General features: G+C 43.7%; 1 protein-coding gene across 5 annotated transcripts in view; it reads left to right on the forward strand.

The window, feature by feature from the left end:
* LOC134213100 (epidermal growth factor receptor substrate 15-like 1) overlaps positions 1–10311 on the forward strand; it is an 84812-nt gene extending 74501 nt beyond the window's left edge. For all 5 annotated transcript variants that reach the window (XM_062691702.1, XM_062691705.1, XM_062691704.1 and 2 more), the window contains 2 exons: positions 8273–8666; positions 8780–10311. In XM_062691702.1, the coding sequence (XP_062547686.1) occupies positions 8273–8666; positions 8780–9459 (1074 nt within the window). In that variant the 3' untranslated portion in view covers positions 9460–10311. The remainder of the gene's footprint in view (positions 1–8272; positions 8667–8779) is intronic.
* Positions 10312–13772: the final 3461 nt, after the last annotated feature.

Here is a 13772-nt window from a genome sequence, read left to right on the forward strand (position 1 = left end):
ATAACTGTGAAAGTGCTTAATGAACACTAAGCTGCGAGGCGGCTCTGTCCCAGTGTGGGGATGTAATGCCAATAACAAGAAGAAGAAGAAGTAGGGTTCCTCTATCCTCTCAAAGTTACGTGCCATAATATAAGTCGATAAATAGATGATGTGTGGGCACGTTGTCTTCGCGGCATTTCTGAAATACCTGATGTATGGCGAACACCTGGTCTGTGGTAGAGCGTTCACCCATAAATCCCGCCTGGTACTGCCCCACGAACTCTCTTGCAATTGGTGTTAGTCGGCATAAAATTTGGGAGAGTACCTTGTAGGCGGCTTTCAGCAATGTGATTGCGCGGTAGTTGCTACAATCCAGCTTATCGCTTCCAGCTTCCATCCACTCTTGCGGCAGAACCTCATCCTCCCAAACCTTGGTAATCACCCAGTGCAGCGCTCTAGCCAGTGCCTCACCACCGTGTTTAAGGTGATTATACAATCAAACCATGTGGTATTTTAAATTCAAAAGTTCAAATCTGGCATAATAATTTTCTTACAATGCTGAAATTGAAGTCGATTGTTTAGCATAAGTAAGCAAACGATCTACGAGTGTTTCATCCCCATGGGCGTTGTGGTTCTATTAATTCGTGCTCTTGAAAAATCACTAGAAAAAGCACGTGGTTTCCAAGATGGCCGATTTGTGGCTTTGTTGTATGACCACCTTAGCTCTACTGGTAGTTGGTCAACTCCAGGGGCTTTGTTATTTTTCAGCCGGCCGATCTCCTCCTAGATTACCATACCGTCACCGTTATCTGCTACATCGCCATTCAAAAGTTCTTCGTAGTGCTGCTGCCATTTTTGGATCACCTCACGCTCGTTTGTAAGAAGGTTCCCGTTTATGTCCTTACACATATCAGGCTGTGGCACGTTGCCCTTACGTGAACGGTTCAACTTCTCATAGAACTTTCGTGTGTTATTAGCGCGGTACAGTTGCTCCGTCTCTTCACGGTCTCGTTCTTCCTGCTGACGCTTTTTCCTCCGGAAAATCGAGTTTTGTCTGTTCCGCGCCTGTTTGTATCGTGCCTCGTTCGCCCTCGTGCGGTGTTGCAGCAATCTCGCCCATGCTGCATTCTTCTCCTCAACTAACTGCCCACATTCACCGTCATACCAGTCGTTTCTCTGATCCGGGGCACCGTGTTCTAGTGCAGCGGTTGCGGTGCTTCCAATGGCGGATCGAATATCTCTCCAGCCATCTTCAAGAGACGCTGCGCCTAGCTGCTCTTTAGTTGAGGGTGTCCCTTCCAGCTGCTGCGCGTAGTCTAGGGCTAGTCTACCGTCTAACTAAACTAACGTAACGTAAACTAAACGGTTTCTCGACATATTGGCTCCAAATCCTCGAACCACTTTATGGAAGACGTCAACTTTCTTAATCCGATAGATCTCGAGATATCAAAGAACTGATCTCTCATATACAGTAGCGCCGCCTTGCGTATGAATTCTACACTGAACAGTTTCTTTACATAATTGTTTTTATTCTTCGAACAACTATTTAGAAGACAGCAACTTCCTAAATCTCATAGATCCCGAGATATCGAACCAAACACACTAGCGCCGCAAAGTGGAAGTCTAAGTCCTTCCCTTTTTTTTCTTGACTCAAAGGGCCGCATGGGATCATTAGATGGATTTAAAATTTGTTTCACTACACCAGGATTTTAAGAAATGTTGTAAGAAACACCGTGTGTTTATCGAGAAAAAAAATTAGGGTTGTATACAAGATACGCCCGCTCGACGTAAACTACGTAAAACCAAATATAGTACACTGAACCAATCATTCTGCTTTACAGGGCTGTTACAAATTAGTCAAATTCCAATCCGCGAAATCCGCGACTAGCAAATTGAAATCCGCGACTGTAAAAACAAATCCGCGACAAACAAAAATATGGTTTCTTACTTCAAAACACGTTTTATAATTTTAAAATTTTTCAATATTTTTGCCTCTAATCTATTGGCATATTCCTCGATAGAAAACAAAAGTTATTGGAATGCATAATAAAACAAAGGACGAGTCATTGAGCATAATACAAAACTGGACGCAACTGATGGTCTGACAATTAAACAAACCTCTCTATCGTTCAACCGACGATATTTGGATTTCTAAATGCCCCAACCATTGCAAGGTGATATTTTTATTTCTATGCAACCTCAACCATTGAAAGGTGATCTGATCCTTTCTCACAGAAAGAAAGGCCGAACAATCCACAGTGATTTTCTGTTTGGCAGGATGGTCAAAATGTGGCATTCCCAAACTAGACCTCAATCCTTCAGTAGCAAGTTAATATACCACCGGAGAACAGCGCGCAAAGAAAAGATTACTGCAAACACTAGAGGATTCAGATGAACTATATTTCCACCACACTTTGAAAAGGAGCCATACGAAGTGGCAGGAACCCCAGAATTCCAGCCCTTAGGAAGAAGCCGCAACCATCGGGACCCTATCATCGCAATTTTTGTCTATTTAATTAGTGTTTTTGTCTTTTTTCCCTGCTAAATTTTATTCTAACAATCATTTTAATGTGATAATTTTAACTCAAAATAACTGGTTGACTCGCAAGGCCTTCCGGCCTTCCTCTTAATTTAAATTGCTTAATCTTTCTAATTCCTTTCCTCATTGGTGTTAAACCTAATATTATAAATTTAAAAACACGTCAATAAAGACATATAATATAATTCGGGCCTGGTGGCCTCACAACTGGATCTCAAACAACGAGCTCCATCGTCGTTGTCACCAGAGGCCGATAACAACAGAAATTCGGGATCGGAAGTGGGGCTGGGTCGGCCACACTCTACGTAGGGGCGGAAACGAAATCTGTAAGCAAGCATTAGACTGGAACCCAGCGGGACATCGCAGCAGAGGCAGACCCAGAGGCTCATGGCGGAGAAGCCTCAATAAAGAAATAAAAGAAGTCGACCGAAATCTAACCTGGCAACAGGTTAAAGCGATAGCCGGGCATCGCTCAGGATGGAGATCTTTCAAGTCGGCCCTTTGCACCACCGGAGGTGTACAGGATCCATAAGTAAGTAAGTCAATAAAGACAGCTTCGATCATCTATCAGTTCCGTCCCGGCAGTTGCAGGTGTGAATATTCCTGCGTTTGATCCGACTTTATCGTCGACTCTCTATGCAGCGCAAGTAATCATAATTGTAATTCCGCAATTAGCGGCACAAAAGTTCTAAGAATAAAATAAATAGTACTCGGCATTTCGGGAATCCAGAAATGCAATATGATCGATCTAACAATTCGACAGACTTTCTGTGTCCACATTCAAATACCGTGTGCTTGGATTTTCTTCTTCTTCTGCATTGGCATTACATCCTCCAATGGGACATTGCCGCCTCGCAGATTAGTGTTCATTAAGCACTTCCACAGTTATTAACTGCGTGGTTTCTAAGCCAAGGTACCATTTCTGCATTCGTATATCATGAGGCTAACACGATGATACTTTTATGTCCAGGGAAGTCGAGACAATTTTCAAACCGAAAATTGCCTAGACCAGCACCGAGAATCGAACCCAGCTACCCTCAGCATGGTCTTGCTTTGTAGCCGTGCATCTTACCTCACGGCTAAGGAGGGTGTGTTTGGATCTTGACGTTGAATGAATCAATCCTAAAATTAAATTGAAGGAGATCGCGATTTTCGCGAGAGTGTAGTTATAAATCCGCGATTTTCGCGTCGATGTTTGATTGAACCGCGATTTTCGCGACTGGAGGGATGAATCCGCGACAAATCCGCGAAATTCGCGAAAAACGCGAAAATCGCGAAATTCGCGATTGTTGCAACAGCCCTGGCTTTATATAAAAGAGAAGGAACCATCCCATCGACATTACTACCCAGCTTTTGCAGCACCTCCCACTCTATGAGGGAGTAGGAACCCCAATGTCTAGCATCTAGAGCACCTCATTCATACACTCCAGTTCAATAATTGATAATTCCCTAAAAGTAGGCAATTACAAAGGATTGGAACGCGCTGTATAGGAGATGCATGATACATAAAAGAACTAAAATTGTCAATAGCTTATCGTTGATAATCAAAAGTTTTATTACTACTGGCAAATTGGTGTAGAGTTTGCGAATTGATTGATATATAAATCTGTAAAATCCATTGTAAGATAAAGGACCTATTAAGGTGGTTATACAACGTGTTTTTTCTAGTGATTTTTTAAGAGTACGAATTGAGAGATACACAACGCTCATGGAGATGAAACATCCGTAGATCGTTTGCTTACTTATGCTAAACAATCGATTTTAATTTCAGCATTGTACGAAAATTATTACTCTAGATTTGAACTTTTGATTATAGGAGTAGAAAACCGTGTGGTGAATTTTAAATTCACCACATGGCTTGATTGTATAATCACCTTAATGCTACAAATCTTACATGATATCGTGACGGTCCCCAATTTGAAAATTTTCATTTTACACCTTGTATCCGAGTCTTCCCCTTAGACGCAGTTTACGTCAAAAAATGACAATTTTCAACGGATCTTCCTCAATAAGAGTACACCCAGGTTTTTTGGTTTTAGTCGTTTAAGACCTTCTGCGTTAATGAAACAATGAGTTAACCCCACGAAAAAATTTACAAAAAAATCAAAGAAAATTCAGTGGGTATTTAAAAAGCTGTGAAAGTTTAGGTTAACCGAGAAATTAATGAATTCCAACCGCGTAAAAAAAAACCTGGATGTATCTTCTTCTTCATCTTCATTAGCATTACATCCCCACTGGAACATTGCCGCCTCGCAGCTTAGTGTTCATTAAGCATTCCCACAATTATTTACTGCGAGGTTTCTAATTCTAAGCCATGTTACCATTTCTGCATTGTATATCATGAGGCTAACACGATGATACTTTTGCCCAGGGAAGTCGAGACACTTTCCAACCCGAAAATTTCCTAGAGCGGACCGGGAATCGAACCCAGCCACCCTCCGCATGGTCTTGCTTTGTAGCCACCCATCTTACCGCACGGCTACGGAGGGTCCACAATAAAAGTATCTATATCCCCTTTATAATTTTCCCGAAAAGCAACCTTTATATCATTTTAATTGGCTTCAATATAACGGATTTTTGGACTATTGTGCTTTTTACAACATGCGAGTACTCGTGTTATGGAAGTTGAAGCGAGTTGCGGAAGGTTAACGAACATTACCCCGAAATGTAAATTGACGAACACGTTCTGTGAAATCGCCTTTAACCGGAGTGTCGTGAAAAAATTGTTTCACCAAACTGTTTTAAATTTAGCTACCGAAAATCAGCTAAATAAATGTACTACTCAGATTCGGAAATATGTTTTGCGATCTTCATCGGTAAACTATCAACTATACCGAGTTTCGGAAAAGTACACTTGTCAAACGTCAGAACGCCACAAAAGCACGTGTTGGAAAAAGTGAAGACAATACTTGAGTGATTCTAGACGATGGCCGCAGAAAACATCTTCATGTTAGTTTTAAAGTCGTACTCTCGTACTTGAGGGTGACGGGAGATAATGTTATTTTGAACTTTTGCCGAAATTTTTTACCGAGATCGCAACTGTTGGATTTTCGGTAATTCATTTCGCCGGCCCCGCGAAAAAAAAATTTGGCTTAAATGCCATTTGGCACAACGAGTTGAACAGCCAAGAGCCAAGGGATAAAGACCATTTGGCATAATAACAAAAATAATCATAATGGTTTTAGGGCCATTTGGCATAATGACCATTTAGCATAATTATTATTATTTATTCAGACTAAGGCCAGACGAAGTGGCCTGTGCGGTATATAAGAGTCTTCTCCATTCGGCTCGGTCCATGGCTACACGTCGCCAACCACGCAGTCTACGGAGGGTCCGCAAGTCATCTTCCACCTGATCGATCCACCTTGCCCGCTGCGCACCTCGCCTTCTTGTACCCGTCGGATCGTTGTCGAGAACCATTTTCACCGGGTTATTGTCCGACATTCTGGCTACGTGCCCGGCCCACCGCAGTCGTCCGATTTTCGCGGTGTGGACGATGGATGGTTCTCCCAGCAGCTGATGCAACTCGTGGTTCATTCGCCTCCTCCACGGCCACGTACCGTCCGCCATCTGCACCCCACCATAGATGGTACGCAGCACTTTCCTTTCGAAAACTCCGAGTGCGCGTTGGTCCTCCACGAGCATCGTCCAGGTCTCGTGTCCGTCCGTAGAGGACTACCGGTCTAATGAGCGTTTTGTAGATAGTCAGTTTGGTACGACGGCGAACTCTATTCGATCGGAGCGTCTTGCGGAGTAAAAAGTATGTACGATTTCCAGCCACTATACGTCTCCGAATTTCTCTGCTGGTATCATTTTCGGCAGTCACCAGTGAGCCCAAGTACACAAATTCTTCTACAACCTCGATTTCGTCACCACCGATGCCAACTCGCGGTGGGTGGCTCACATTGTCTTCTCTTGAGCCTGTTCGTATCATGTACTTCGTCTTCGACGTGTTAATGTCTAGTCTGATCCGCTTGGCTTCCCTCTTCAGTCTGATGTAGGCTTCCTCCATCTTCTCAAAGTTACGTGCCATAATATCTATATCGTCGGCGAAGCCAAATAGCTGGACGGACTTATTGAAAATTGTACCACTCGTGTTAATCCTTGCTCTTCGTATTACCCCTTCCAAAGCGATGTTGAATAGCAGGCACGAAAGACCATCACCTTGCCGTAACCCTCTGCGGGTTTCGAAGGGACTCGAGAATGCCCCTGAAACCCTAACTACGCACATCACCCGATCCATCGTCGCTTTGATCAACCGTGTCAGTTTATCCGGAAATCCGTTTTCGTGCATTAGCTGCCATAGCTTGCCCCGATCGATTGTATCATATGCGGCTTTGAAGTCGATGAATAGATGATGTGTGGGCACGTTGTATTCGCGGCACTTCTGCAGTACTTGGCGAATGGCGAACACCTGGTCTGTGGTGGAGCGGTCGCCCATAAAACCCGCCTGGTACTCCCCCACGAAGTCCCTTGCAATTGGTGCTAGTCGACGGCATAAAATTTGGGAGAGTAGCTTGTAGGCGGCGTTCAGCAATGTGATTGCGCGGTAGTTGCTACAATCCAGCTTATCACCCTTTTTGTAGATGGGACACACGACACCTTCCATCCACTCCTGCGGCACAACTTCCTCCTCCCAAATCTTGGTAATGACCCAGTGCAGCGCTCTAGCCAGTGCCTCACCACCGTGTTTAAATAGCTCTCCTGGTAGTAGCTGGTAGCATTTAGCATAAACATTAAACAAATTTAAAAAAGGGGAAACGCGTCCTTTGCAAGCGTTATCTGTCTTAGCGCCATTGATAGTTAGGAATTGTTAGTTGGGAAACGACATAACCCGGCTCTGATTGTGGCATCAACAACCAGCTTCGCTCTGCATCTAAAGCATTTTCCTTCAAATTCGACTTATTCAGCGATATTCCTGTAGTCGCGCATGATTGTCCAAATCGCCGAAACTGCATGCGCCCGTAGAGCTGCAGAACGAACTGTATGAAACCAGCCAGTCCTGTGGATGCCCCGAAAAGTTTGAAAGCTCTCATGGCATCACTTTTTTTTCCAAGTTCGTTTATTTGGTAGGCTCAGGCGTGTATAACACTTTACGGAGCCACGTTTCTTTGTGATATGTACAATCGACATAATCTTATTATTAAATTAGTAAGAGAGGGAAATAAGCCAACGTACTCGTGGTGACTCGAGGTTAGGTTTACAATGTTTAAGGATGGATGGGGATTAGGATTCGGGATCATGGCATCACTTGTCGTGCAGCTAGGCCCTCAAGTCCTTAGACAGCAAGTTCATGATGAGTGATCAATATTCCTCAATTTGTAAAATTACCCTTTTCTGAATGTTTGATTCTAGGAACGATATTTATTGACGCATTCTAAAAAAATAATAACTGTTGATGTACAGAATGCTGAGCTCCAAGGAGATAATGTCACAGATAATGTGTGCTGGTTAATAATTAAATGTTATGTAATGTTAAAGATGCGGATAAAGCATTGCTTCGTTTGTCAATTTTATGTCGGTTCTATAGAAGTTTAAGCAGATATATTTCGGTTTCAGGTTTCTAATTTATATATTATGTTTAGTTATTTTTTCATTCGTTTTTGTTCAAAGTGCCTCTAAACCAACCGTGCCAACACGTTTATTACATTGTTCTTTCTTCTTTAAATAAAATTTTCATTTCAAATTTCTTTCTTTTCGTTTACGTCCTTATTTCAACATTGATTCAAACCGACATGACAAAACGCATCACAGAACCTCAAACCTGCGGCCCCTTCCCCCTCTACGGTACTGCCGTCCTCTGACACTTCCGCGTCCATGTTTGGCTCAACGTCAGTGCTATCCCCTTCCCCAATAGGGGGAAGAGGTGCTTCGGTGTCACCGATTCCCAGTCGCGTTACTGGAACAACAACGCTGCCAATCCTACTGGGCGCAAACACTCCAACCTCCAGGGTATTATCGGTGTCACCTGCAACGGTCGCCCCAGCAGCTCTGGCTGTTACGGCCAGTAAAACTGCCACTATTTCGACGACACCGACGGTGACGGCGGTTGATTTCACCGATGATCCGTTTAAGGATTATCGCTATGAGGATCCATTTAATATCCAGGACCCATTTGCCGATGACGACGAGGGAACCAGCTCCGAAGGTACGGCTGTGATGTATCAAACCTCCTCATTAATTTATCGATCTAATTTGTTATGAGCAGGCTAGAGTCATTATGATATTTCGCGGATTAACGATAGTTATTATATCTTGCAGATCCTTTCTCCTCTGATTCAAATACATTGAACAACAATGGCAGTCTCAAACGGACTCAGGATTCTAAGCAGAGCACGTCGACCGTCAGCAATTTCGATGATCTCTTTGGGGATGTTCAGAACAACAATTTTGGTTCATTTGGAGGTCTCACGACATCCACCAGCAGTAACAAACAATCCGCAGTCTCCGACCCATTCGACGCGTTCAATGATAATTTTAGCAAGAATTCTACAACACACAAAGTGGACACCAAGCAGGATCTTCTGTTTCGGGCATTTGGAGCAACTGAAGCCCAAAATAGTAAGGAGGACGCATTTTTCGGAGCTGCGGCAAAGGCCAGCCCATTTGAGGATGAATTCGCTCGGATGGATGATGGTTTCGCTAAAATGGATATTTCAAACAATAATAGCGGAAATAGCAAGTTTGGCGCAAATGGCGCGTCGACGACCAACGATTTTGCTAATTTTGATGTGTTCAGCAACATCACCCAGAACTTCAAGAATAATAGTAATTCTGATAGCTGGAATCGCAGAGCCACTAAGAAGGTGAGCGTGTTTGAAGATGACTTTCCGTCGCCGAAGAAGAGTTTGCCGACCAAGTTTTCCGAAGACTACTCTCGAGACGATGACTTTGGCGCAGATTTGGAAACGGTGTTGCAGCGGTCGAAAATCGAAAAATGAGGTAACCATGTGGATTGTTGAATTTGTTGAGTTTTCATAAGATTTGTTATTTCCAATTTTTCACACATGTGCCTAGGCATTCAAAGAGTATCTATGTGCGCAGATCCAAGAGCAAAACATAGACTATAACTGAATTTTACTACTTAACCTTTTTCTCACAGAATCTTGTGTCATTCCTTTCGTTTATTGATAACGTGTAAATTCACGTAACGATCTATTCTCTAAATGTTGTGAAACGCTGAGATTTCGCTTAATGCTCTGTACTAAGTACCTACCAAATCGAACCTCTTTCACCGAATAAACTGTTTTTGTTACGATCGCCTCGAATTTCGTTTTACGAATCGAACCACAAATATTCCATCACCGCAAGAGCTTTAATATACATCTTTAACATATCAATACGGGAAGCAATATATTAGGCATTTTGTTGGAAAAAGTCTGAAACATGGAACTGTATTGGGAAAGGGTAGAGTGTACGAATGCGTGTACATATTTTGTTTTAAGTTTGTGTATAGTTTTCGTTCATGAGAGATTTCAAAATGGTCCGGAATTGAAAATGTTTCGTTGGTGCATTTTTTCAAGAGTGCTATTTTCTGATATTCTACCTGCTTTTCTTAACCGGCAAAGAACTGTGCTTTGTTATAAAGACTTCGATATACCCTAAAAGTATTCTTATTTCAAATCAAGCAGTGTATAGATAAAGCTGATACAAATCTGAAAACTTACCATTGGATTGATACGCTTAGAAAAATTGTTATCTGTTTGTATTAATTATTCCATATTAAGAAAGTTTCATGAATACTGATGTAAATGTCTTTAGTGAAACAAATTCGAGAAACACTATTTAAGCTACGAGATGGTATTTTATTGGATAAAAGTTGAACAGCGGAGAATGAATTAAATTTACGGTTTATTTCTTTGATAGACACGAACAGACTATAAAATCCCAGATCATATTTATCAGTAGATACCCAAATAAACGGAACATATAAAACTATTCAAAAATCGTATTTTCTATCCACCGTTGTATATCACGGCCGGTATATCAATGGCCTCTTACATTTAGAAACACACTCTCTTCACACTGCTCGCAGTAGCACCTACTTTGCACGAAAGAACATCCGAAAGCACAACTGGAGACACCCAAATGGTGAAACTTGCAACCAGATAGACCATGTTCTGGTGGATGGGCGCCATTTCTCGGATGTTATCGATGTGCGGACATTCAGAGGTCCGAACATTGACTCTGATCACCACCTCGTTGTCAGTAAAATTCGATCACGGTTGTCAACTGTATCGAACGAAAGATTACAGCGAACGATGCGTTACAATATCCAGCAATTGTCGGCGGAAGGAGTATCGACTGAGTACCGCCAGAAGCTTGACGAACGGATAAGTGCAATCAACGTTAGCGACAACATCAACGATCTATGGGAGTCGATCCATGGAGCGGTGAGCACAACAGCACGAGAAGTGGTAGGCACTGCACAGAGGCGACCCAGGACGGGTTGTTTCGATGTGGAGTGTCAGAGAGTGACAGACAGAAGAACGTTGCCAGAAGCCGGATGTTGGTGTCGTGTACCCGATCAAATAGAGATCGGAACAAGGAAGCATGAGCAGCCGAAAAACGAACCCACCGCAGGAAAAAGAAAGAATATGAAGAACAAGTGATAAGCGAGGCGCAGGAAAAATGGAGCAGAACGATATGCGGAGGTTTTATTTATGAGTCTGTCAATGGCGTGCAGAGAAAGACAGCGCCATCTCCCGTCATCTGCAACGACCAACAAGGGAATTTGCTGACAGATAAAACCGAAGTGGCTGTCAGGTGGAAGCAACACTTCGAGACTTTGTAGTGGAAGTGACGGTGCATCGGTGAACAGAATAAATATTAGCGACAATGGAAAAGCTACACTAGATGAGGTTAAAAAAGCTCAGCAAAAATATTTTAAGCTCTTTTTAGTGGACGAGTTTAGTACTTTCCATTTAATTCCACTAAGTATTATTATCTTTGCAGATACGTATTTCGACTTCAACTGTGAGTTCAAGTATACAAGACACTGAAGACGTCCTCACAGTTGAGGTCGAAATACGTATCTGCAAAGATTACAAAACTTAGTGGAATTCAACTTGCAGACACATCATCTGTTTATTGATTTCAAGGCGGCGTACAGTTCAGTTAAACGGAATGAATTATGGCAAATTATGCTTGAACATGGTTTTCCGGCGAAACTGATACGGCTGATTCGTATAACGTTGGACGGATCGAAATCAAGTGTAAGGGTTGCGGATGAAATATCGACGTCATTTGTTACCTTAAATGAATTAAACCAGGGTGATGCACTCTTGAATCTACTGTTCAATATAGTGCTCGAGGAAGCGATTAGGAGAGCTGATATGCAAAGAAGCTGTACCATTATCACAAGATCGCATATGCTCCTAGGGATTTGCTCCTAGGGACTATATTGATATTATCGGGATTGATCACCATGCGTGGAAGAGGTTTTTGTTCCTTTTAAAGGGAAGACAGCGAGGATTGGACTCACGATCAATACCAGAAAAACGAAGTACATTTTTTTTTATTTATTTATTTATCATCAGACTAAGGCCGGAGTGGCCTGTGCTGCACATAAAAGACTTCTCCATTCAGCTCGGTTCATGGCTGCACTTCGCCAACCACGCAGTCTGCGGAGGGTCCGCAAGTCGTCCTCCACCTGATCGATCCACCTTGCCCGCTGTGCACCTCGCCTTCTTGTTCCCGTCGGATCGTTGTCGAGAACCATTTTCACCGGATTACGGTCCGACATTCTGGCTACGTGCCCGGCCCACCGCAGTCTTCCGATTTTCGCGGTGTGAACGATGGATGGTTTTCCCAACAACTGATGCAACTCGTGGTTCATTCGCCTCCTCCACGTACCGTCCGCCATCTGCAACCCACCATAGATGGTACGCAACACTTTCCTTTCGAAAACTCCCAGTGCGCGTTGGTCCTCCACGAGCATCGTCCAGGTCTCGTGTCCGTAGAGAACTACCGGTCTTATAAGCGTTTTGTAGATAGTCAGTTTGGTACGGCGGCGAACTCTATTCGATCGAAGCGTCTTGCGGAGTCCAAAGTACGTACGATTTCCAGCCACTATGCGTCTCCGAATTTCTCTGCTGGTATCGTTATCGGCGGTCACCAGTGAGCCCAAGTACACGAATTCTTCAACCACCTCGATTTCGTCACCACCGATATAAACTCGTGGTGGGTGGCTCACATTGACCTCTCTTGAGCCTCTTCCTATCATGTACTTCGTCTTCGACGTGTTGATGACTAGTCCAATCCGTTTAGCTTCGCTTTTCAGTCTGATGTAGGCTTCCTCCATCCTCTCAAAGTTACGTGCCATGATATCAATGTCGTCGGCGAAACCAAATAACTGGACGGACTTCGTGAAAATCGTACCACTCGTGTCAATCCCTGCCCTTCGTATTACTCCCTCTAAAGCGATGTTGAATAGCAGACACGAAAGACCATCACCTTGCCGTAACCCTCTGTGGGTTTCGAAGGGACTCGAGAATGTCCCTGAAACTCGAACTACGCACATCACCCGATCCATCGTCGCCTTGATCAACCGTATCAGTTTATCCGGAAATCCCTTTTTCGTGCATTAGCTGCCATAGCTGGTCCCGATCGATTGTATCATATGCGGCTTTGAAGTCGATAAATAGATGATGTGTGGGCACGTTGTATTCGCGGCATTTCTGCAATACCTGACGTATGGCGAACACCTGGTCTGTGGTAGAGCGTTCACCCATAAATCCCGCCTGGTACTGCCCCACGAACTCTCTTGGTGTTAGTCGACGGCATAAAATTTGGGAGAGTACCTTGTAGGCGGCGTTCAGCAATGTGATTGCGCGGTAGTTGCTACAATCCAGCTTATCGCCCTTTTTGTAGATGGGACACACGACACCTTGCATCCACTCCTGCGGCAGAACTTCATCCTCCCAAACCTTGGTAATCACCCAATGCAGCGCTCTAGCCAGTGCTTCACCACCGTGTTTAAACAGCTCTCCTGGTAGTTGGTCAACTCCAGGGGCTTTGTTGTTTTTCAGCCGGCCGATCTCCTCCTGGATTTCCTGGAGATTCGGAGCCGGAAGTCGCATGTCCTGCGCGCGTGCTCCTAGGTTCATTACCATACCGCCACCGTTGTCTGCCATATCGCCATTCAGGTGCTCTTCGTAGTGCTGCCGCCACCTTTGGATCACCTCACGCTCGTTCGTAAGAAGGTTCCCGTTTATGTCCTTACACATATCGGGCTGTGGCACGTGGCCCTTAC

This window comes from Armigeres subalbatus, chromosome 2, assembly GCF_024139115.2.
Source record: "Armigeres subalbatus isolate Guangzhou_Male chromosome 2, GZ_Asu_2, whole genome shotgun sequence".
NCBI classification, from domain to species: domain Eukaryota; kingdom Metazoa; phylum Arthropoda; class Insecta; order Diptera; family Culicidae; genus Armigeres; species Armigeres subalbatus.